Source organism: Coccinella septempunctata, chromosome 8, assembly GCF_907165205.1.
Source record: "Coccinella septempunctata chromosome 8, icCocSept1.1, whole genome shotgun sequence".
NCBI lineage: Eukaryota > Metazoa > Arthropoda > Insecta > Coleoptera > Coccinellidae > Coccinella > Coccinella septempunctata.
This window is the reverse complement of record NC_058196.1, coordinates 24852340-24876569: the sequence shown is the minus strand read 5'-3', so window position 1 is coordinate 24876569 and position 24230 is coordinate 24852340. Positions and strand designations below refer to the sequence as shown.

At 37.9% G+C, this 24230-nt stretch overlaps 2 protein-coding genes across 3 annotated transcripts in view; both read right to left on the bottom strand.

Annotated features, from left to right (window-relative positions):
- The window catches only part of LOC123319447 (dopamine receptor 2), a 150311-nt gene that overhangs the window by 76516 nt on the left and 49565 nt on the right, over positions 1–24230 (bottom strand). The window lies entirely within an intron of this gene.
- Positions 9932–21077, bottom strand: LOC123319449 (ubiquilin-3-like). Its single transcript, XM_044906431.1, has 4 exons — positions 20563–21077; positions 19384–19557; positions 15610–15891; positions 9932–10284 (listed from the first exon to the last, which is right to left on the bottom strand). Exons 1-4 carry the CDS (start codon positions 20999–21001, stop codon positions 10013–10015), a joined length of 1167 nt encoding a protein of 388 aa, XP_044762366.1. The 5' UTR covers positions 21002–21077; the 3' UTR covers positions 9932–10012.

The following is a 24230-nucleotide window of genomic DNA, read 5'->3' as shown; positions in this document are numbered from 1 at the left end:
CTGTAACGCAACTCTATTCTATTTCTCAGTAACTGTAGCTATTAGCTCCATATTATTAGCGTTACATATATGTAACACAAATTTTCTCAAAAACCGTACATTTTTCAAACAAAAATTGAGTTGTTTTTGTCTTGTAAACTCCAATAAAGGGTTTTTACTCAATTAGAATAATCATAGAAACTCAGGTTATTAAGGGTTAATACCCTTGATGATCAATGTCCTTCGTATGCGACATTTTATCCTTGGAACATAGATACAAGGAATGGAAAATAGACATTTGTTGTCGTCCAAAGGCTGGAGTGAGATAGTTGCGCAGTGTCTCCAATCACAATTGAGATAGTTGAATCTGACATCATTGTCACGTCAATTTTCCGTACAAAAAGGTAGGAGCTATATAAATTTATTTATTTTACGCCACTGCCTCAGTGTCGCACTAGACAGAGAAGCATCGAATGTTTGTACCATAACAAATACATTCATAGCACGTCAATGTCCATTCCATGTAATTATGTTCTAAGAAGTTATCAGACCGTCGAATTGGGCTAAAACGTATATCTGAAGCACTGAATATTTCATATGAACGCGTTCATCATATAGTTCACGTCAATTTGGACATGAGAAAAATTTCTGCAAAATGGATTCCCAAATGTTTGAATGTTGACCAAAAGCGTGCAAGGGTAGAAGCATCGCGTTCGATCTGTGCTCGATTTGAAAACGATGTAGGCTTAAACTGGATTGATACTATGGATGAGACTTGGGTACATTTATACGTTCCAGAAACCAAGCAACAATCGATGGACTGGCGACACTCTGGTTCTCAAAAACCTAAGAAGTTTCGTGTCCAAAAATCTGCTGGAAAAGTTCTTCCTTCAGTTTTTTGGGATTGCCATGGAGTAATCGTGATTGATTTTTTGGATAAGGGTAGAATAATAACCGGAGATTACTATTCGACATTTTTGACCACTCTACGGGAAAAAATTAAAGAGAAAAGACGCGGAAAGCTATCCAAAGGTGTTTTGTTTTTGCAGGACAACGCCCCTACACACAAGTCCCATGTTGGCATGCAAAAAATTCGTGATTTAGGGTTTGAATTACTAGAACACCCCCCTTATTCACCAGATTTGGTTCCATCCGAATATCATCTCTTTCCTCAACTGCAAAAAAGGTTAAAAGGTCGTGAATTTTTTTCCAACGAGGAGGTAATAAAAGCTGTGAAGGTCTGGTTTGCAGAGCAGGAAGAAACATTTTTTTTGAAAGGTCTAGGGACGTTGCAGGTTCGCTGTAATAAATGTATCCAATTAAGAGGAGAATATGTTGAGTAATGAAATATTTTGACATTGAAGGTTGTTTGGTTCTATAGTAGTCTCGGAATTTTTTAATATATCCTCGTATCATCATTATAATGAATATTATTTTCAATACGCATCATCGGTAAAATTTAAATTATTTTCATCAATTGGATGTATTTACCCTTTTTTGTTTACTTTGTATACTTTTATTTGATCTTGAAGGGTTTACAAAAAACAATCAAATCGTTCACATAATTACGGTTCGGGCTGTGCCCTTTTTCAAATTATAAAATTACATGACAAAAACAAGAACAAATAATAGATTTATGATTCATTGAACGAGTAGCTGAGGTTATGTTCCAATCTTTTCTTCTTCTTATGTTGGACTCAAGTTCTTCTCTTCTTTTTGGCGTTGTCAATGATAGAGTATATAGAACTCAGGTTTCTCAAGTCCGTTCTGTCATTGATGGAATTGACATCTTGTTTAATATGAATCATTTCGAGGAATTCCCTTGGTTTTAGATTCTTTTCTGTGTCCAATATTTCTGTTTTCCCGAAGTCAAAAGAATGCTGGTTTTCGATGGTGTGTTTGTATAGGGCTGTCGGCGCCTTTGAGTACTTATATCCCTTCAGTCTGTCCTTTAACTTCTGTTGTGTTTGTCCCACATGTTTTTTGTAAACCCTTCAAGATCAAATAAAAGTATACAAAAATTTAAATTATTTATGGTTATAATTATAATTATTTTCTGATAACTGGCCGAGAGGGAAGCTACATAAAACTCCCACAATTTTTCCACAACAAATATTCCACCCAAAAATGTTTCGGTGACAGCTAGGGATTACGGACGTAAGCCATAATTGGTACTTTCTTAAGCCGGTCCCGTTTCATTCAGTATTCCGACAAGAAATGAACGGAAAACCATTTACGTCAGAATTTACCATGAACCCCATATACTGCCACGTCCGTATCAGGATCAGAGGAGATTCTTTTCGGTCTAGTAATAATTTTCCATTCTGCTCATGCAGCCGTGAACTTTCGCAAAAGAGAGGAACGGAGGTTGGAGTTATGCACCCGGAAGAATCCAGGAAAGACCATTTGCCTGAGTTATGGCCCCGGCTTCTGAATGCTCTTATTAGCGGAGTGTTTTCTCTTAAATCAGTTTGTGGACTGTTCGGAGACCGGAGATTTGTTCGATGAAATGGGTTCTGCCCCCTTCTGACTTAACTGAGACTAGAATGCTAGCAGAAACTTGCATATAGTGACGTCTTACTTCCAGATGAACCTGTTTTTTATTTATTTCGGTCAAAAATCTTCATCTCAACTACCTCAACTACTACAGAAGTTATTTGAAATCATTTTAAGTGAAAACTGTCAAAATGTTGTAGTTGTTGGGGAGCCCAAGAAGGGAGATTTACTCGGGCGTGTCAGATTGATATAAGGGTAGATACCCTGGAGCCTGTAAAGTACTGCTACCAAAAATTTGACCTGTATACAAGGACTACGTTCGGCCAGTGAACACGGGTACAGAGCGAGTAGAACTAGAGTTTTATCACAGATCAGCTAGGGCTAATGGAGCCTGTACAAATTGGCAATTTTTGAATGAACGAATGACAAATGTCAACCACAAAAATCATGGTGAAAATTTGAATTTGAATGAAATTTATTCGAAAATGTATATATGAATAGATAATTCTTAGTGTGGATTAAACGGAAATTCTACAGTTTTATGAATACTTTGTTTATAAATTGTTTTTTTATGGTTTGTCTCGTTTCATAACCCTACTTCTACACAAACTCCTTTCGCACCCCACCTTGGGAGCTGGGGCTCATAGAGTTGATTCCGAAAACTCTACTCCGTCTAGAACGAACGACAACTATTGACACTTTTTGTTCTGAAACTGCGTGCCCGAACGACTCGGAACAAAAAGTGCTGATAGAGTCTAATGGCCGAACGCACCTATAGTGTACTTGAAGGTGAGGCTTTTTTTTTTTCAACTGAAGGTAGAACTGGTGAAAATGAAGCGTTTCACCAAAAATCATCTATAAAAAACTTTCAAAATGACAAAGTTGAAAAAAAATTTAAAAATATTACTGAAATAGATCCTAATACGACCCTAGACCGAGCCCTAGACCATTTGTTAGCTGAACTGTCGCAAAGCAGTGGGAAAAAACTTATCTCCTAATTCGACCATGTGGTTTCGTTCAGGATATTGGATCGTTCGATATTTACATGGTAATGAAAATGGAAACTCTCATTATTTTATAGTAACTTATACGATTTTATGAAATGGCTCATTTCGATACCAACTAACAGAAGAGACTTCTGTCATGATACTTCAAAACCTATCCAATAAAATTTATCTAAATTATTAACGAATATTTTCACAATGGGCATCACAATCTTCTTATTCGAACATTCAAACAATCGTCGTAAAAATGGGATGAAATGTGGAAACATCATAGCACTTTTTCAACATAACTGACATAAGCACTTCCAAGAAACTGCCTCGATTTTCTACATTTTTTTTCACCCTAAATTGCACTATACAACAATTATGATTCTCTCAAAAGTGACCTTATGGAAACATCATAGCACTTTTTCAACATAACTGACATAAGCACTTTCAAGAAACTGCCTCGATTTTCTACATTTTTTTCACCCTAAATTGCGCTTTACAACAATTATGATTATCTCAAAAGTGACCTGATGCATCTAATACGATGAACTTGGTACTGAACCATTAATTTTCCAGCCATATGTTTATGTTTTGTTTCGTTTTTGCGATGCCGGAGTCACCTTCCACTGTACCGTACTTGAAATTCAATGAAATTTTGTCCAACCTCTAGGGGTTGTATCTCAGCCATTTTGGATATTTTATATAGACAATTTCTGGTTAAATGACTTGTTTTGATGAGTTCTACCTTCTGACGAAAGAAAGTTTCACCTCTGAAAACATTCTTATATGGGAACTTGCCTAGGACAGCCTGTCAGAATAGTAAAAGAAGGGTCATTGTAGGTACTCGAGGGGCTCAGATTGAGATATATGTGGTTAATTACCTTTCGAAAAGTATACATTCTCTCTAACTGTGTGATAAGGCACCAAACTTGCAAAAAAAAGTCACGTGTACATTCTCAAATGCTGTGGTTTTTTTTTATGCTGATGATGCAGGAATAACGGAAAAAATATAATCTGACAGTCAGGCGGAAACCATAAATATTGCCCAAAAAAATCAGAAAAATATATTTTTTTTATTATCCCCTCTTCTGAGTTTCAAATCGTTTTCGCATTCATTATAAAAGTTGTAGAGCCCTACATTTTCTGCAAATTTCGTCCGAAGCAATTTATTCTACGTTCAACCGTTTTTGAGATATGTACATATATGGCGATGAATGTACATTGACCTTGACCTTTCGCATGTATGGCTAAGCTCCACAACCTCATCACCCTCTAGCTCGAGAACGGTTGAGAGTATTTAAAATTACTTCAGACAAAAGCTGTTTACAATTTTATTATCGACAATTCTCATAATGAATACAAAAACTATTAGGGGTACAGAAAAGGAAATATTAAAAAAAAATACCTTGTTATCATCTTCAAACTGTAAGATTAAGAAAACTGATTAGGATCAGATTAATGAATCGATGTATCTGTAACACCGAGATCAACCATCCGTATAAAAATCAAAGGACCGCTTTGACCTTGCGTGGTAACACACGGTGGTAGAAATTTCCTCTGGGAAGTAGTATGAACATTACAGAATCGAAAAAACTGGCACTATGGCGGATATTTCAACGGCAAAATCTCTTTTGTCCGCTCTGAAATATAAATCCATGAAAGGAGGTCAGTTTTATCGAATACGCTTCTGACATAAACAAAATTTTCCCCCCGTTTCCTGTCTACCCCACATTTCGCGACCTTTGGCATCGATCTCGAATTCATGGCGGATGGCCAAAACTTTGGCGTATCTACGTACATATCCTAGATATCAAGATATAATTGTTGGACTCCGTCAAGTCCAGAATCGATATTCAGTAGGAGAATTTTGACTTCAATGATAATCGACAAAACAGGAAAACAAAACTGATTGAAAAGCTTCCACATTCTACATCTAGGTGGCTGCAAAAATTTTAGTGTCCTTTTTGAGACTATTTACTCTTATTCCAGTTCACGAGATCCCCATATCGTTAGAAACCGCCGCCAACATTGCCACAACTCTAAATGCATGCGGTATTACGTCCAAAATGTCCTGCAACCGTTGAATTAGGCCAAATTCTGGTAATGCATTCCAAAGTACAAATTAATTCAGAATGTCCCACTAATTATCCCGTTATTTGATCACCTCACGGGATTCGTTGTACTCAGACGTTTCATCCTTGATGGGAAATGGAAATTCTAATATGCAGCAATGTATCCGTAGAGTACACCTACAAGAAGCAAGAAACTGAACAGCAGGCATTGTGATTTATTTAATTGGATTCATTTGCGAATGCTGTGTATGACATTTGAATATGAAAAGCGAGTGCTGTACTCTCGTTAATTTCACGAGTGCAATAGAACAATAGGAAATGATAATAATTATACATAGAATGCATGAACGTTATTACGAGAAATGGTTACAGAGATTAGAGCATATGAAATGAGAAAAACATTGACGTGAGTCCACAGATTATTTCTGCCGTTTTGAATTTAAAAACAGAGCGGTCCCCAGTTCATCTTCACCCACCTGAAGATGCTACTATGAAAGCGAAACAAGTGTCGTGGTCAAACAATTCATGTTAGTGAAAATCGTATAATTTTGCTTTTTGTTTTGAGCAAAGAGCAAAGATTGTTGAATCGGTTGTTGTAGGTAGGACAGTTGCCTAGAAATCTCTACCCATATGTGCTCGATGCAATTTATGTCTGGAAAGCCAGCTTGCCAGTGCATCCTTTTAATATCAAGAGCTTCCAACGCTTCATTCACCAGGCGACAACGGTGGAGACGGGCATTATTGTCAATTAAAATGAAATTTTCATCAATAGCTCCCGAAAACGGAACGATAATTGGTTTAATGGTCATAACGTGATAGTTTTGGTTGGCCATACTAACATTCTGAAAGATTACCAACCATAAGATTTAAATTCAGATGCATACCACCCTCTGACATGAATATCAACAAGAGTTACGATCTGAATTGAATTAGCCAATTTGCCATCGTCAGGACAACTAAATGGAAAATGTACCACCGAAGAGAAGCAGATGCTCGAGGGGATTGAATCGTATTTCGTTTTATACTGGGTGGCTCTCAAGTACTTCTCGATAATACTCAGTAACTCCTGCCAGTATTTAATGAGGGTCCATCAATTCCAAACATTTTTCCAAAAGCTGCGATGAATAGTCTCTACCCTCTAATAGGAAGAAGAAGCCAAGTGTCGAAAGAGACAAAATTGAAGATAATCAAAGCCGTTGCTAGGCCTCAACTGCCTTGTGGATCAGTTGCCTGGGGTTTCGCGGCAAAGAGCCACATCAAAAGAATTCAGGCCACTGAAAACAAGCTGCTACGATGTGCAATAGATGCACCTTGGTTTGTCAGGAATAGACAGTTTTATAGGGACCTAAAATGGGAAACCATAACGGAATTCATGAACAGAAAAGCAGAAAAATTATTTGAAACAGCGAAAAACGATCCGAATCAAGAACTCAGGAGACTAGTGGACTACGACCCAGAGGAAGACAAAAGGAGGATGCGAAATTACCGAAGGAGACCAAGAGATCAATTAAGAAGGGATTAAAATAAGAACATAAAATTATTGAAAAATCTAATAAAGTGCTATCCATTAGAGGATAAACACATAAATCCCAGCACGATAGTGTGCGAGAAGAAAACCGACTAAGAGATGAACGGTTTATAGGCAAATTCCTGGAACCAATATTCAAGAAGCAGTTAAGGGTTTTTAGTGGGTCTCGAGCTCAGGAGAGTGAGAATCCCCACACTTGTTTCCCCTCAGGAGAGGGTGGTTCGTCTGATTTGCAGATTTGCCCCCTGCTACACCAAGAAAAAAAAACATTTTTCCATCGGGGAAGAAGCTGTGTTGCTCTGACGTGGTCAGTTAGACCGAAACCATGGTCAACATCTGCTTTTCTTCGGTATAACATTCTCCATTCAGTTGTACTGACAATGACAAATTGGCTAGTTCAATTCAGAGGTTAATCTAACACTTTTCCGTCGGAGAAAAAGCTGTGTTGCTCTGACTAGGTCAAATAAGACCGAAACCATGGTCTGCATCTGCTTTTCTTCGATATAACTTAAATGTTCGCGAATGTACAGATTCCACTTTTATGAGCCGCTCGTTTCATCTGAAAATTCTAATTTCTAAGCAATATCTGCATGAAAAATTTCATGAAAAATGATAAATAATATTCATTGTTGAATTTTTTGGTTATCAAAGCCAGGAAGTTGAATATTGCCAGTGTGTACTCCAGAGTAAAATATTTTATGCTTTATGAAATTGTTCATTCATTCAAATGGCAGTTGAACAAAAGCATACCATAATAATATCTGCATATCAGTGCCAATAAATGAAATTTTTGATCAATGCTTTTTTCCTCTATATAATCTATCTGTAAATAGTTCAATGGGATCAGACTGCCCAACATCAATCATTCACCAGATGAATGAATTTCATTATTAGACTGAAAATTGCTTTTGAACGAACAGACTTTTAAATCTTCCATTATTCCATTCCCGAATTCAGTATTGACAGAATCCTGTCAGTCAAAGTAAATCCACAACATGAAAATTAAAGAAAAACTATCCTGGAGATTATAGATTTATTCATACACATTTGATGATTAAGTATAGCTTCCGTTTCAATCAAATTAAATTCCGTTCTCGAAATAGGAATATACATACTTCTCGTGTAAGCGGCAAATCTCCAAGGATCTAGGAAAACCCTTGAGAGGAGTGAATTATACTCATCCGTTTCCGGGAGAATGGAAATTTATTTTTCCGTTTGTCTTTGTCACAAAGAGGACTTGTAGACATAGCGGACGCTACATTGTTTCAAAACCGCCTTTCGTTACTTTCGGGGGCATATGAAATTTTTATGGCGAGGCATTTTTAAAACTATCACAATATTTTTCGAAGAAAAGGTGAGTTTTTACAAAAAAATTTCAGGGGAAATTATTTCCTTAAATGGAGATGAATAAAAGTGGAAGCGAATCATTCTAACACTCGTTTTTGTTTTTACATATGTATCCCAAAACGTAAACTTGAGAGTGGGAAGTTGTAGAACTTTTCTGCCAATCCAAACCAAAGCCGCTTATATTCTATTAGCTACCATAACTGCTCGAATTACTTCTATCAATATTTAATGAAGCCATTGTCTGTGTTCACTAATAGTTGCAACGAAAAATGTTGTTTTACCATTCGCTCGATAAGAGGCCCAAAACGAGGGCGCAAATAATCATTCATTATTTATTTCGTCACTCGGCAATCACTATAAATGTCAATAATTCAACTAGCTCCATTTTCATTCCGTCCGTCAGCAAGATTGATATTATATTGCTGGACATCGAATAGGAATTATAGTTTTCGATGCCTGACTGACATTAAAAATCCATAACTCAGTTAGTTATTGATGCTTTAATCAATTAATTTGCTGCTGCTTGCATGAGATAATCTTGAAATGATCTTGATAAAAAATTACGAAACTGAATATTCTTCTGTTCATTATAATCAAAATGACACAGAACGAATGTGTGTCAAAATGACACAGAACGAATGTGTGTCAAAATGACACAGAACGAATGTGTGTCAAAATGACACAGAACGAATGTGTGTCAAAATGACACAGAACGAATGTGTGTCATTTTGGCACATTGTTATTATGCTGATTTGGCCAGATAGCATAAAGTATCAACATAATTATTAATATTTAACAGTATCTATCCTTTGTATACAGATAGTCAATAGAAATAAAAGTGGTTTATTGTTTATTATATATTAGGAGCCCTTTTAACAGTCTGCTGTTGACTAGGTAGTCGCGTCAGCGTTTCCTTCACTCTCCTTACCTATTTCTATTTAATTTTTTTGTTTGGTAAGAAATACAGCCTGAATTATTTCATTTACAGTTAAATGGGGTGATACTAGCAGCTTTTCCGGATTCAAATTGAATTACATCGACTATTTATACTCTCGATGTGAAAAACAACCATCTAATTTCAAATATCAATGAAAATAAGGAGCACTGTTACAGCATTCCAAGTGCAAACTGGGCAAGTCGAGAAATATCAAAATTACGCAACTATAGACTGGTTTCGGACTCAACGTCCCTCGTCAGTACAGTGCAGCGTTGAATGTTTCCAACAGAAGATGGGAGTCTTAAAAGAAATCGGGGTTTTGAGAAATTCTCACTTTCTCTGCAGACTCCACCAATTCATAGCTCCCGAATTTAACTACTACCTGCAGTGTCTTGCAATGTTTATCAATGTGAAACGGGAGTCGCTATGGAAACTTGCTCACTGAAAATGGGATGAGTGAAATAGTAATTCACAAAAACTTTAAAATTCACGGTATCGCTCAACACTTATTGGCTAACCTAACTAACCTAACCTAACCTAACTTAAAAAAGCAATCGAACATAAACATTGAACATAGATCTCAAAACTGAATAAAATCTATTTTCGATACAATCACCATAAAAACATCTGAACGTAATCATAAAACCGACATAATTCATCATCACTGCAAGCCGCCAAGATTCTGGCTCAACAGCTTGTCGACGGCAGCTGTGACGTCGCCAAAACTCAAAATTAGGGCTCTCAGGTTAGCCTCGCGATTGTCGAAACCCATCGAGGCGAGCTGGTCCAGTTCGCTCCTGTACCGTTCCTCGTAGGCGGCACTGTTCGGCTGGCTGCTCTCGCGCATCCTAGAGAGCAAATCCATCAGTCTGTCTGTCTGTGCTGCGTAGTTCGTTTCGGGGGTGACGTTATTGTTCATCCCTGGCAAGATGTCTGCAAAATCATAGATCGAATGCCGTCTGAGAAAAGTTTTAGGTTCAAAGTGATGAGGAAATATTGTTGCCATGTTTATAATTAGCTATAATAAACGATTAGATGGTGACCATGAATTCGATCTCATTTAACCTCGTCAGAGAAACACAACTCAAATCCAGACGAATTAGATGTCAGTATCTCGTATGGTGCAGGAATACACCCTAGCGATTCCTGCGATTCTTGGGCAAATGTATAAACAGGGAAACCATTTTTTGACAGCAGGTGGAAGTTTGTACTGTCATCTCGATCTGACATAACCCTTAAGACAACACTCAGCTTCGACCTTTCCCCATCCTCTTCGTGTTCCACCTCTTCTGTTAGGACAATTCTTTGATGGTGTGAAAACCCAGGGGGAGCACAAAGCACTCAGGGGCAGGGATGGGCGACGTCGAGAATGTGATGTCAACAATTAATTGTTGACGGTGACGAGGTCGACTTTCTAAGTGACGTCGACAATGTCAACAAAGTAGACAGCACAAAAACAAAAGCTGCATTTGAAATTGAACGATATTATTATTATTAACCCATAATAACCTAGTGTTACACATATGTAACGCAAATTTCACTGGCAACTCTATTGTATTTCTCAGTAACTGTAGCTATTAGCGTTACATATATGTAACATCATTTTTCTCAAAAACCATACATTTTTCAAACAAAAATTGAGTTATTTTTGTCTTGTAGACTCCAATAAAGGGTTTTTATTCAATTAGAATACTCGTAGAAACTCAGGTTATTAAGGGTTAAGTATGGATGTCTTCATGAGTTAGAGGCTTTTTCGATACTTCCCTTGTTTATTTGAACATTAATCCTGTGGGATCATCCTGAAGAAGAACCGCTGATGGTTGACGATAGATTATGGATCTTTGCCCTAACAATAATTTGACTGGTACTCAAACTGATTTCTCCCTTATGTGAATATATACTGCTTACGATTTCAACAGGATAGACAAAAACGGATACAAACATATTGAAAGAAGAAACAATTCATAGATCTAACCTCAAACTTGAGACGTACGACATTGTTGACATTGCCGACACTTGCTTCATAGTCGACGTATTGTCGACGCATCGAGGTCAACAATAAAAGTCGACGCATCGAGGTCAACAATAAAAGTCGACGCATCGACGCCCACCTCTACTCAGGGGTAAACCGATGTGCCATTCATCCTGTTCGTGTTCCACCTCGGCTGTTAGTACGACTTTTTACTGGTGTGAAAACCCGGGAAGATCAGAAAGCCATCAGTGGTTAACTACTGTGTCTTTTCCCATCCTGTTCGTGTTCCACAGCTACTATATGATTTTCTGCTGGTGTGCAAACCCGGGGGGAGGGGAAGCACTCAGGGGGGTGAACTGCTAGGCCTTTTCCCCATTATGTCCCTGTTCCACCTCTGTTTCAATAAATTTTGTTCAGTATTCACTTTTCAGAGGGGCAAATCCATTCATGATCAATTATAATGATCTTTTTAGGTTGACAATTGATTGTGGGAAAACCTAAAACCTATTTGTTTTAGATTTTTCATTCTAAAATATTTTGTATATCGTATTTTTTAATACATGCGAGTATTTCGTGACACAAATTTTAATTTAAGCGAAGTAAGCATTAAGCCCAGTGCTGTTGATGGAAACAGCCGAATGAATCCTACAATAACTTCATCAATAATTTCCCTTCATGGTGATTGCGATTTTTTTCTTCCCAGATCATTACTCTAAATAATGAACTAGAAGCACTTAAACGTCGAGTATTTAATTCGAGTGCCTACAAGATGAATTACCAGAGCCACTTCCTTTCAGTAATCCAACGGAAACGAATGTCCAAATTAGATGAGATAAAACGAGATGAATCCAACATTCCAGCCGACCTTTTTCAGCGGAAATCTCTCAAAACTGTTTTTCCCCGAATTACCATAAAGTGCCGCCGGTTTATCGCGACCCTCCATCGGACCATAACGAACACATTTTAGCCGCCGTGATTGAAACTGTGAACTTTCCCGCTAACTCGAGCCCGTTTTTCCACGCCGAGTGTTTCCCACTTATCGCCACGCGATCGTCGATCGGTTCCACGTTCACCCCGCTCTTCTGGGAGGCAATAATCGTGCTAGCTACCGCACGAACGGTTTATACGGTTTTTATTGAAGAATAGCGCCGCCATACAGCAAGCAAACGTCGCACGAGATTTCACGTGTCCGCCTTCGGAATTTCGCGATACCCGTAGAGCTTCGTTTTATTTTAATAGTTCCGTATCTGTTCGCGTATATTTTCATCTGCCGAAACCGCATTTACATCTTTCGATGCGGCGTGGATTCGACGAACAGCTGGTGGAAATGGAGAACGTGCAGATTCATGAGCTCTCGCCTTTCAAAGGCGGTAGAAGTTGGTGATTGAGGCGGTTGAGAAAGAAACCGACACACACAAGCTCAAGGAGTGCTTGGTGCTGGTATTGACATACAATTCACGACAACCTTCAAGATTCACGGCGTCTTGTAGCTTATTAGCGCATCCTTCGCGATGTATAATGCGTTCACTATTATAAAAGCAGTCGGTTGGCTGTAGAAATGTGACACGTTCCACACCACGTATTCATTGAATAAGGCTGAATAAGGCTTCTTTTCAACACACCTGCTTGTTCCTTCACCTCATCGTATATCACGTGTACCTTTATTCTTCACTAGGATAAGAATATCTAACGATGCTCCAGAGTCTTATGTAAAAGTTCCTCTGCGAGTCTTATGCCGTGTTTAGCTTGAACTCCAATAAGTGTTGGTTTTCGTTAGGATATGAAGCGATAAGGGTTCAGTTTCGAATTGGAAACCGGGGGATGAGGTTTGGTAACACTTTTGACAGTAGGAAATGGCTACCAGACAATGAAATAGTGGGGAATTCTCCTCAATTTGGGTTATCACTGCATATGCAAGTATAAACTGAATAATTATGAGTTTCATTCATGATTTTTTCAAATTCACGGAAACTATTCAAAATCGTCCTTCAAATATGGGGTTTTGAAATTTAAATCGCTTTGTGGGGAGTTTACGATTTGGCAACAGTGCATACAAGACAATGTACAATCAGCTTGTTTATAAAATAACAGCTGTTGATCTACAGGCGCAAACTCACTGGAGAGCTTCAACTGCAACCGGCCATAAGAATCCCATAAAATTTTACGACCTTCCTCGTTCGTTGCAGACTTCATAGACAGCCATCTTTGTCTATCTCATCAAGATAATGCATTTGCTGTCCTTTATTATCAAGGCATATTTCAGTCGATGTTGCCAGCTTGTGCAATTCTCATAAAGTGCTTTAACACTCCAGTACTCGCGCGTCCGATAGATACATAAACAATACGTGAAGCCTGGGGTATTGTAGTACCCCACGCGAGTACTGGAGTGTTAAACTTTAAATATCCATTTTTATTTTTCATTTTTAAGTGTTTAAAATAATTTTTTTTTGGAAACGGTTGAAATGGTTATTTCAAATGTGACGTTTCAAAGATATTTCATTAAAAATACATAATTTTCTTGAGAAGGAGTATTCCCTATTGTTGAAACATTCTTTGATGCACTACGTCTAGACCGAACGCAGGCCAACTCCATCGAACCATTGAAAGGCGTTCGGATGGATTTCCAACACCGTCCATACCGAATCCAACATTACCATAGTGACATTTATTCGACAGATGTGTGTAGTAGTTGGGGAGCCGACGATGCTAAATAGGGTTTTACTCGAGCGTCGTGGATTTTGAAGATTAGATGGTAGAAAGAAAAAAGGTTTTATGATGTTTGCACTTTCAGTGGTGGGGAAAGCGCCTGCTGGTTTTCAAAGATGTAAAAAAAATCGTCATATATGCATACCCGAGCGTGTCAGATTACGATACTGTTTATGCTCTACGTGTCTCTGATAATATATTCATGTTAATCTGACAGTTTGCGTGGTGGGGCTGGCCATACGGAAGAGTTGAAAATGGTTCGAGTCAGATTTTTAGAGGATATGTTAATTGGACCCAAAGGAAGCTACTTTTCAAGAGACTGGCAAAGAGACGCAAGGCCACAGCGGTCCTTTGAAAATGCAAAAAAAAATCGTTACTTGTACATACCCGAGCGTGTGAGATAGTCAGATGGTTAATCTCGGTGCTGCAGACGTGTTGAACGTCATTAATCTGACACTAATCAAGGGGGCTTTTCTTAATCTGACAGTCTGACTCTTAACTTTTGAGTGCAGCAAGTTTTCAAACCCTTAACCGTTTTCGAGCTAGAGAGTGATAAGGGCGAAGAGCTTAGCCACACATGCGAAAGACCAAGGTCAATGTAGAAACCCAGTCTGATGTACATTAATAGTCATTTATCTCAAAAACGTTCAAACTAAAAAAAATTGCTTCGAACAAAATTTGTAGAAATTATTATGCTCTTCAACTTCTATAATAAATGCCAAAACAATTCGAAGCCCAGGAGAGAAGAAAAACTGATTTTTGTGACCTTTATGGACAATTTTTATTGTTTCGGCTTGCTGGAACTGTCAGATTTTTCCGTTATTCTTGAGTCATTAGCTTCAACATAAGAAAAGAAACCACTGCGCTAGAGAATGTACACGTGACGTTTTTTGTTGTAAGTTTAACGCCCTCCCAGACATTTTCGTCACGCTGAAATTGTCAGATTAAGAGAATGTATACTTTTCAACATATGTAATTAACCACATGTGACTGAATCTGACACGCTCGAGTATGTAAAATGATCGTTTTTTTACTATTCAGACAGGGTGTCCTAGACAATTCCCCCTATATACAGTTCTAACAACTGTACTCTACAGGGTCTAAGGTATCTCCCTTTATATTAATCTGACACGCTCGATTAAATCCGAATTTACCTCTTGGGCTCCCCAACTATAGAGGGTAGGAATAATATAAGATAAGCTCGATGATTTTTCCTTCAATTCCCCCAACTCAAGAAGGCGTCTTTTTCTTTATAGAGTACTTCATTCGTGCAAAGCCCATTCGCTGCCGCGTTGCCCCTCATTCCGACATCCCTTCCTAACATTGTGGCTTCCCAACGTTGCGGCTTTTCGTCCCACCTACGTACCATACAAATGGCCAAAAAAATCGGAATGGTTTCCCACCACATTCACCGGACATTAATTGTCGAAGTTGCAAGGTAATTTAATGCCACGAGAAACCGGACCAGTCCCCGATAGTTACCATACCCGATGGAAGGTGAACACTCCGCAGACACGCCTGCGTCATACGTTTAAAACCTAGAATCAAGTTACCTCCGCCATCAGAAACTATTTACCTACTTTGATCGTATTCGGTATTGAGCATAATTTGCTGAATCAAATTAGTCAAGTTGGTGGGCGCCGACGGCCTCGCCGCGGTCGTATTCGAAACGGGGGCGTTTTCGGCGTTTCTTTCTGACGTCCAGGGGTTGGGAAGCGCATCCCTGTTCTCTGCGCCCTGCTGCTGGACCCCCGTCGCGTTGCCGTCGTTGGACGCGTAAGGGTTGGGACGGAGACTCTCGTCGACTGCATCCATCATCGGCTCCTGCACGTTTCTGAACATCTGTTCCAGTATCTGTGTACCTGTCACAGGGAGTTATGGATAGGTTAGGGGATGACTGGGTCACATTTGCGGAAATGACGGGAAATATGTGGACAACGGGTTCACACAAAACCACAACCACATGGAATTACACGATAATTAGAGAGGCATTCTCTGAAAAATTCAATTGATTGTGGTTCTGAGTAATCTTTGAAATACCAACCCCATCAACAAACGTTAGGAATGGCACTAAGGATATAGAGAAGTGAACATCCGGAGGAAATCAGCAGTCAAGAAGCTTTCCCATTAAGGCCTGCAAGGAAAGCCTTGGAGTGGCACAAAATGTCTTCATATCAATTGATTAGGAATTTAGGAAAATCATATGTATACTCCACGGGGTTGTATTGCCAGGACTTGGAAAAATGATCCTTTGCTTTTAGAAGACGAATGCAGAAAGCAGTCTTGCTCGGGTTACTCTGAGTCATGATGACCCATGAAATTCAAGAGCAGCTTGTGGATATTTTTTCTAGGAATACTGTAAGGGTGAGTGTATCGGTATAGCTACACCAAGAAATGTATGAAAGGTGTTTGTGAGTAAGAGAACAAAAACCTGGACTTTCATACTCGTGAGTATCCATTACCAGTTTTCCCATATGAGTGGTTCTTGAGTCCTCTAGCTCTGGACACTTGCATACCATGAGTTCAGCTGTTTCTTTTTCTGATCCATAGAGCCTACAAACCTCATCTGCTCACTCTCCCAACTACCCTGTCAGCAGATTCGCCATCACCAGAAGCTTAACTCGTGACAGCTTCAGCAGTTTTCTGGTGTAGGTAGGTGAAATCATCACGAATTTCTTTGACTGGGTAAGTCCAGGAGTGTTTCTCCAGAAGGTTATTCTGATGTTCAACTCATACTGATAGACCGCTGCCTTATATTGTAGTTTTCCTTGCCCACAGAAAGGCTCAGGTCCAGCAGGTGTTAACTTTGATGCCCTTTGTGCAAATTCCTCGGCTTTCTCATTTCCTTCAACACCACAATGCCCTGGTACCCATAGTAGAGTCACTTTATTGCCTCTGGCCAGTTGCTTTATGGTATTACGGCACTCCCATGTCAGTAGACATCACTGGCAGTGTGATTCCAGGGACTTTAGCAGGGCCTGGCTGTCCGTGGTGATATAGATATGTGCCTCTTTGAGATTCATAGAATCAGTTAAGTGTAGATAACTAATCGGACCCGATATATGTCTCTATGTGAGCTTGGTGTATGGAGCACCGAAACTGATGAAACTCAAGAAATCCCCTTGCAGATGAAGCCTGTTTGTTGATGTGACCTTCATCATATTGAATATTTGTGAGATAAAGTGGCAAGAAGTATAAGAGAGTAAGTGCTGCATAAGAAAAATGCTCAGTGATGATAGAAGTGTTGCACCAATAAGGAATAAAAAACTTGTTTCCTTGGCAACAGGAATTTCCGCGAAAACTATATTTTTCAGGTTTTTTGTGTGAATAAATCGATGTATGACTGGTTGACTGGTACAGATATCGCATATATATGCCTACGTCTACTCATGTTGGGGGTAGTCAAATAATAAGGGTAGAGTTGCTGTTTACCAAACTGTTCGTTTTCTCCATCCAGTAATGGACCAAAGATTATAGAGTTAGGAAGATAGGAAACCGCCTCATATCGCTAGTACTAAAAAGCGTATACGTTTTGGCCTGTGTTGCACACAATTGACAATCAGGTGGCGCTGGAATCGTGCTCTCAAACTGTTGAATGACAGTTTTCTATTTCATAATTGAAGGGCGCGAAATTCGAATTCTGTTCCTCGATAAAAGGGCGCGAAATTCGAATTCTATTCCTTTTATTGAATTCGAGTAGACTTGGTCGAAACCAGAAAAAACATCCTGAGCGACAAAACAAAAATAGGCCTTTGTTTTATGATCAAGATGTTTTTTTCATCTAAACATTGTTGTGAATCAATTAATATTAATGAAATACTGTGTTAGATTTGCTATACTTTTTATTTGAAATATATAGAAAAATTTGACAAAATTGAAGATTGTACATGGTGTATTCAAAGGTCAGGCTTTTTTTTAACGGAAGGTACAATTGGTGAAAATCATTCACCTTTGAAAACATCTTGTACACAAATAATTGAGCTCTGAATATAGGACACAACAGAACATGGTGAAATGTTATATATCAAAGGTGTAATTTCTACACAATACATTTTTTTTCCAATTAATAGAATCAGTTGAATTTGTAAAATTTTTATCAGAAATTAATATGAACAAATATTCGATACAACACATCTCAAGAATTCTTTTACATATTAGTTACAGAATTTTCAGAGCCACAATTAAAAACAAATTTACATAGGTGTAACCTGTATATCGGTAAAGATATGTAAGAATAACAAGTCAACTCCAAAATGCAAATAACTTCACTAATAACATGAATTGCATATCAACCTAATAATACATATATCCAGCTATAAATGATAAAAATCAGTGATAAATTGAAATACGTGTATCTATTCTAATGTATAAAATTGTAGTGTAAGAGCCTAGGAGTACAAGTGCATTTTATTTGGTTTTGAGAAAATCAGATTTAAACTTAAAAATTATTCCCAAATTCGACCTGTTGGTTTCTCTAGTACTTTGTATTGCTCTGTTTTTTTCACTTGAAGTTTTGGACTTACTCTTTTATACCATCCTCAGCTTGTCTCACCACTTACTCATAGACAACGTGGTGATTGCCAAAGTGCAACTCTTCACATAGACTAATTTCATCGTACATCAGAGAACAAATTTCTTTTTTCTGCTCAGTATTTAGGAGATGCAACCTCAAAGAATTTATAATGACTCTACGTATTCCAGGAGAAACTTTTTTACTGCAGTTCACCAAGTTAATGTCTGGACATACTGAAAATCCTATTCACTTCAGAGTACTGAAAATAAAAATCAATCAATATCAGAGTCACATTGTACGAGTTTCAATACTTACGTTCAGATATTTATGGTAAATTCAAAAAACTTATATTCGGAGAATCTTTCGTACTACAGTTTCCACAGTTCCTCACCATACAATAGTTTCCATAAGACATTTTGAGCAAAGATATTTTTCTTTGATTTTGAAGTTTTCACTAAGTAAATACACAAAAAACTCTAATAATAAACGACTAAAATGAACTAAATAAACGACGAGCGGAAAGAGAACCAAAACAAAACGGCCATGTTTCTTCAAATCTTACAAAAGTCAAATTATGTTTCTCCAAATGGCCGTCGAATAAATATTTTAACCATTCTTGGCATCTTAGTACAACAATTGAACCACCAGGTGGCGCTACAGCAAGTGTATACGCTTGGTTTCCTATCTTCCTAACTCTATAATCTTTGGTAATGGACCTTTATGTTAATTTGATTTCAATGATACCTAATTTTGAAGTGTCATATTGCCAAAAAATCAAGTTGAAGAAATTATTCCTTGTGGCTATAAAACTCAGTATATGTACACTGTCAGCTTGTTTTACCTCCAGGCAGGCTTTCGATGTTACTCAGAGCTCTGTCCTGCTGTCGCATTACTTCTTGCATCAGCGATGGGTTTGTGGCCATGTTTATAGTCTGACGGATCAGTTCTGGGTTGTTGATGATCTGGCTGAATTCTGGATTGGCTTCGACCAGAGCTTGGATCTGGGGTATTTGTGCTGTAATGATGTATTTCGAAATATGCGTTGAATCAGTATATAAAGTACGGGATGGTAAAAAATTTAATTTCCGGTGAATTTGATTGCCGATGAATACCTATTCAATTCTCTTATTCTCATCAAAAATTTTTCTAATTTTGTCATCTTTCTTTCAAAGCCGCTGTTCCTATAGGCAGACCTAGTGTCCATTGTATTGAATTGTTTTGTATTATATTGTATTGTATTGTATTGTATTTTATTGTATTGTCCTGATTCTCCCTAAGTCCTGAAGTACTGCTCAGAAGCGCCATACAAGGGTGTGTCCATAGGTGTTGACCAACCCAAATCTAAATTCAGATTCATACGAGAAAAAACTGGTTAAGCAACAAATGCGACAAGGTATTTAAACTCAATAAAGTAGAACAAAATATAATAAAAACAATTTTAAATATCGTTGATTTGCCTGATAGAACGCAATGTATAACAGATGTTTCAGATGAGTTAACCAAAGCTGCGTTATTCCTATCAATTGTTGAGCAGTATAATAACAGGTTTCACTTCCCGACATTCAGCATGACCTAATACCGAAAAGAGCAGACGAGCTCTAATCAAACTAGGCGTTCTAACGTGTCTGAAACCATTTCAACATAGATTTATCTCCAACGGTTCTGACGGCCTGAAACCTGTGATCTGAATATTATTTTTCGCTTCGCTGTCATCAGAAGTTAGCAGGGTAGATTCGTATTTAATCTTTCCGGCACCGTGGATGCCAAATCCGGATACCGTGAAAATATCGCCGAGTGGCTTCGTTAGAAATAATCACAAAGTTGTGTTGAGAATATAACATGCTGAGTATGAAACTGCAGTTTGCCGAAATAATTAAATTTCATGAGGGAGGATTATAGAGAAACGGTAACAAATTTTGTTGAATTCGACCGAAGTTCGGAATAAAAACTGTGTCGGAATCATTCAGTTCTGCAACAGGATGTCGAAAATCGATAAATTGAATCACACAAATGAACTTACTCAAAATTGCTCTTACAGTATTCTCATCCAACAGGATTGGACCTAGAAATGGGCTGTTCGACCCGCCGATACCGGCCAGACCAATGAGGGGACTCTGGTCAATGTTGGCGAAGCTACTAGAAGCCCTTGGCAAGCCTTGAGATTCGTTCGTCGCATTTGGCGGGGGAACTGCCTTGATCACCAGATGTATAGTGAAACCGTTCTGAACGTTGTGCTGTTTCAAGGTCATCTGATCTTTCATCACCTTTCCAGCGAAGATCAGAAGAAGGTGCTCAGGAATGGCGTCGAATTTAGGCGCGATCATTTCTTTAAAAGTGGAGATAAGGGTATCTTCGGCGACTTCAAGGCTCTGGGTGTCTTTTTGCGTCTTGACAGTTACGTTTATGGTCTTGGATTCTTCCTCTGATTCGTCTTTTTCTTGGCTGGTTTCATCGCCCATTATTCGGTATTTGGAGAATTTTGGTTGAATTTTGACGCTTTTATGATCTTACGACAGCTTCTGTCAAGGTTGTCGTTTCATGTCCGTATGGTGTATTGCGAACAGAGAATCTTATGCAGTTGGTCAAATGAAAACGTTTCTCATACTTCGATTTTTGCTATTTGTGGGTTTCGAAATGTTTTCGTCTCCGTAATGATAAGAGGTATGAAAGAACTTAAACTAATTGTAACAGAAGTCTGAATTCGAGCTTTCAACAGGTTGATCGATGTAGGAGTGTTAACCAATAATTGCAGAATTTTGCAGATGGTGATTCCTTGGAGAAAATCAAAGATAGCCTTCCAAGTAAACTAAAGCTCTTTACTCGATAAGAAGTAATGGTCTCTGAAAAGATTCCACTCCATAACGGGTGAAAACTGCTGTTTTTTGGCATGCCGTAAGTTCGATGACGCTTTTTCTTTGTTTTGATTACCTCGGATGATTGACAACGGAAAACCTGTTTCTAAATTATAATTACAAAAAAAAACAGTAATCTGTTTCTGAATTGAACATTGATTTTGAACCTTAAAAAAAGTAAAGACTGAAACATTCTTCACAAGGATAATATGAAATCTGTCTCGAATGATCATAGATTTTCAACGAAGAAACTAAACTAACCTCATATCTCTAGCATTCAAAACAGAATATATTTTGGTCTGTGTTTTCCACATTCGACAATGAGATGGCGCTGAGAAAGCACTGTCAATACAGTTTCTTGTTGGATTCCAATATAGACTTTGTTGAGACCAATATACCGTCATACCATACACATTTGAGTTCTTTACGTATTAGTTACAGAATATTCAGAACCACAATAAAAAAATCCTTACAGAGATATACAAGACGGAATCGAGGTAGTTTTGTTATGCCTTTTTTAACATTCATTTATAACACAATACACAAATTGATTGATGAAGACTCACACCAAGTCTCACGAAACTTAGATTGCCCGATGAACGATTTGACTGTCAATCGTTTCCCAAAACGAAAACAATGAAATCTTTTCAATGGTCCTCAAATCAATATTCCAACCAGTATTAGTAACACATTCGAAACACGAGATGGCGCACACATCGTCGCTTCTTTTTCCATTCTTTCTTCTCTATAATCTTTAGTTATCACAATTTATGAAGGGTTACCATGGGGATGGTAGCCAACTCAGGATTTTCAGTATTTCCGAAAAGTTGATGTATTTGTTTCCAGAAAAATGAGTTCCATCAGCATTGAAGTAGTCACATCAATAGTTGCATAGCAAACCTTGATAATGTGAATTCGCTAATTCATGAGTGCTTTCAATACGTTTTAAATCATCATTAAGTTATGAAATGTCCAGTGTCGAAACCGCTAATATTTTCATTTACGTTATGTTTATGCTGGGTTGTGAGCAATTTTATCCGCCATGAAATCGCGTCTGTTTGCATTGATTGCCTCCATCCCCTAGCGAGTCATGCTAAATTCGAAGTTTTATCTTCCGATTTTACAGGAGAATATAAAATCGAAAAGTTGGGCAGATGTCGATAAAGTTTCCGCCGTGCAAATTGAAACATAAATTTTGAAGAAAGTTGGCGTTTCCATGCGAAGATTAGTCTGGATTTAGCGTTTAATAGAAGTTTATGTGTTGATTTTCCTGAAGGATTTATGACAGTGTGTCGGATGCCAGGTTGATCATTTTTGTTTTATGGCACCCTATTTTTATCAAAAAATTAATCATCGACGATACACCGAAAAGCGTGTTCGCTACTGGAGTTGCAAGGGATCCTATTTTCTTTCTCGAGGGTAAATTGGTATATTCATGATAGTGCTCTGTGACTGTCATCAGCGCTATCAATACCATAGTAAGAAATAATTCAGTTGCCTTGCACCCTCTGCTATGAAAAATCAATAAGTGTGTGGATGGAACTAGTCAACTTACTATCATTTGGACCACAAAGGAAAAAAATCCCATCGAAGAAGAGTAGATGCTGAAATGGAACATGATTTCATTTGACCTCTTCAGAGCAACAAAACTCCCACTTGGATAGAAAACGCTTTGAATTGACGGGCCCTAGTTATATATCACTAGGAGCTTCTGGGTAGGTATTATTAATTAGCGCCATCTGGTGAACAATCTAATTAACCCCCCCAGATCTGTCGATAGTTGTTCCAATATTCAATTTGTATATATTCTGATAGTGAACTTTTCAATCTTTCAAGCTCCAGTTGAAAATACGTGAAATATACTACCTATATCCATCTCTACAAACATATATAGAAAATTAATGTAGAAAAGTTTCAGTTTTCGAACCGTCATGAAACAATAATGCCCCGATATTTGCAACGAACTCAAGAAACATGAACTTTGTAGTGAAAATCGCCCTGGATTTGAAGCCTCTTTCATATTTAATTTCGCAAAATATCGAACGTTCTAGCAGGAAGTTGATCAATGAATTATCTCGAAGAAGAAGTTCATTCAATATGATTCAACCGCTAACAGGAGTTTTAATTACTTTATTAACAAGATCGGGTCTACACTGGAAGATATTAGAAAGTTTTCGTCTTCTCCCTAGTCGAGGAAGAAATTTAATAAAAAGATGATGTGCCTGATATCCCAAGGCTAGGAATTTTCTTCGAGTTACTTCTGGCTGTTAAACGATTCGTACTTTCTCTTTCAGATACCAGTTATCCCTTATTCACAAACCTGAAAAATATCATTGTTTTTTCTCTTTCATTGAGGGAAATGAAGTTTAACAGAAGATTCTCGAGGTCAGAAGGAACACTTTTATCATGACTTTTTTCCTATTTTACTTAGATAAAAGGATATATTCTCCATTCACTTTTATTTTAGCACTCGGTTGGCCATGGAAATTTGACACATTCCACTCTGTATAGTACGAAAATGTGGGGTTATAAAGCTTGTCAAAACATTTTTGGGTTTTAAATCAACGCTATATTGCCCGTTCTACGTAAAAGTTTCTGTTATTACGTATTTTATCACAATATCGAATCTCTTCAGAAAATATGTGACGAACATATTTGAGGATTATACAAACTGATTGAAGGCATGCCAAATCCAGTTATTTGCATGGAAAATACAAGAGATCAGTATAGTATCATAATATGCACTAGCTTGAGGAGAGTCAAAGTTCGTTATCTTCTTTGGCTAAAGTTTGAATACGTTACATCAGTTGTAGATTTCAAAAATATTAACCTGAAG

Excerpts from the sequence above, each read along its gene's own strand:
- LOC123319449 (XM_044906431.1), bottom strand. The coding sequence starts at position 21,001 with ATGGGCGATGAAACCAGCCAAGAAAAAGACGAATCAGAGGAAGAATCC. Across the intron at positions 15,892-19,383 it reads CATCGAAAGCCTGCCTGGAG|GTACACAGATACTGGAACAG; the intron begins GTAAAACAAGCT and ends TCCCTGTGACAG. Across the intron at positions 10,285-15,609 it reads CAATACCGAATACGATCAAA|ACATCTTGCCAGGGATGAAC; the intron begins GTAGGTAAATAG and ends ATGATTTTGCAG.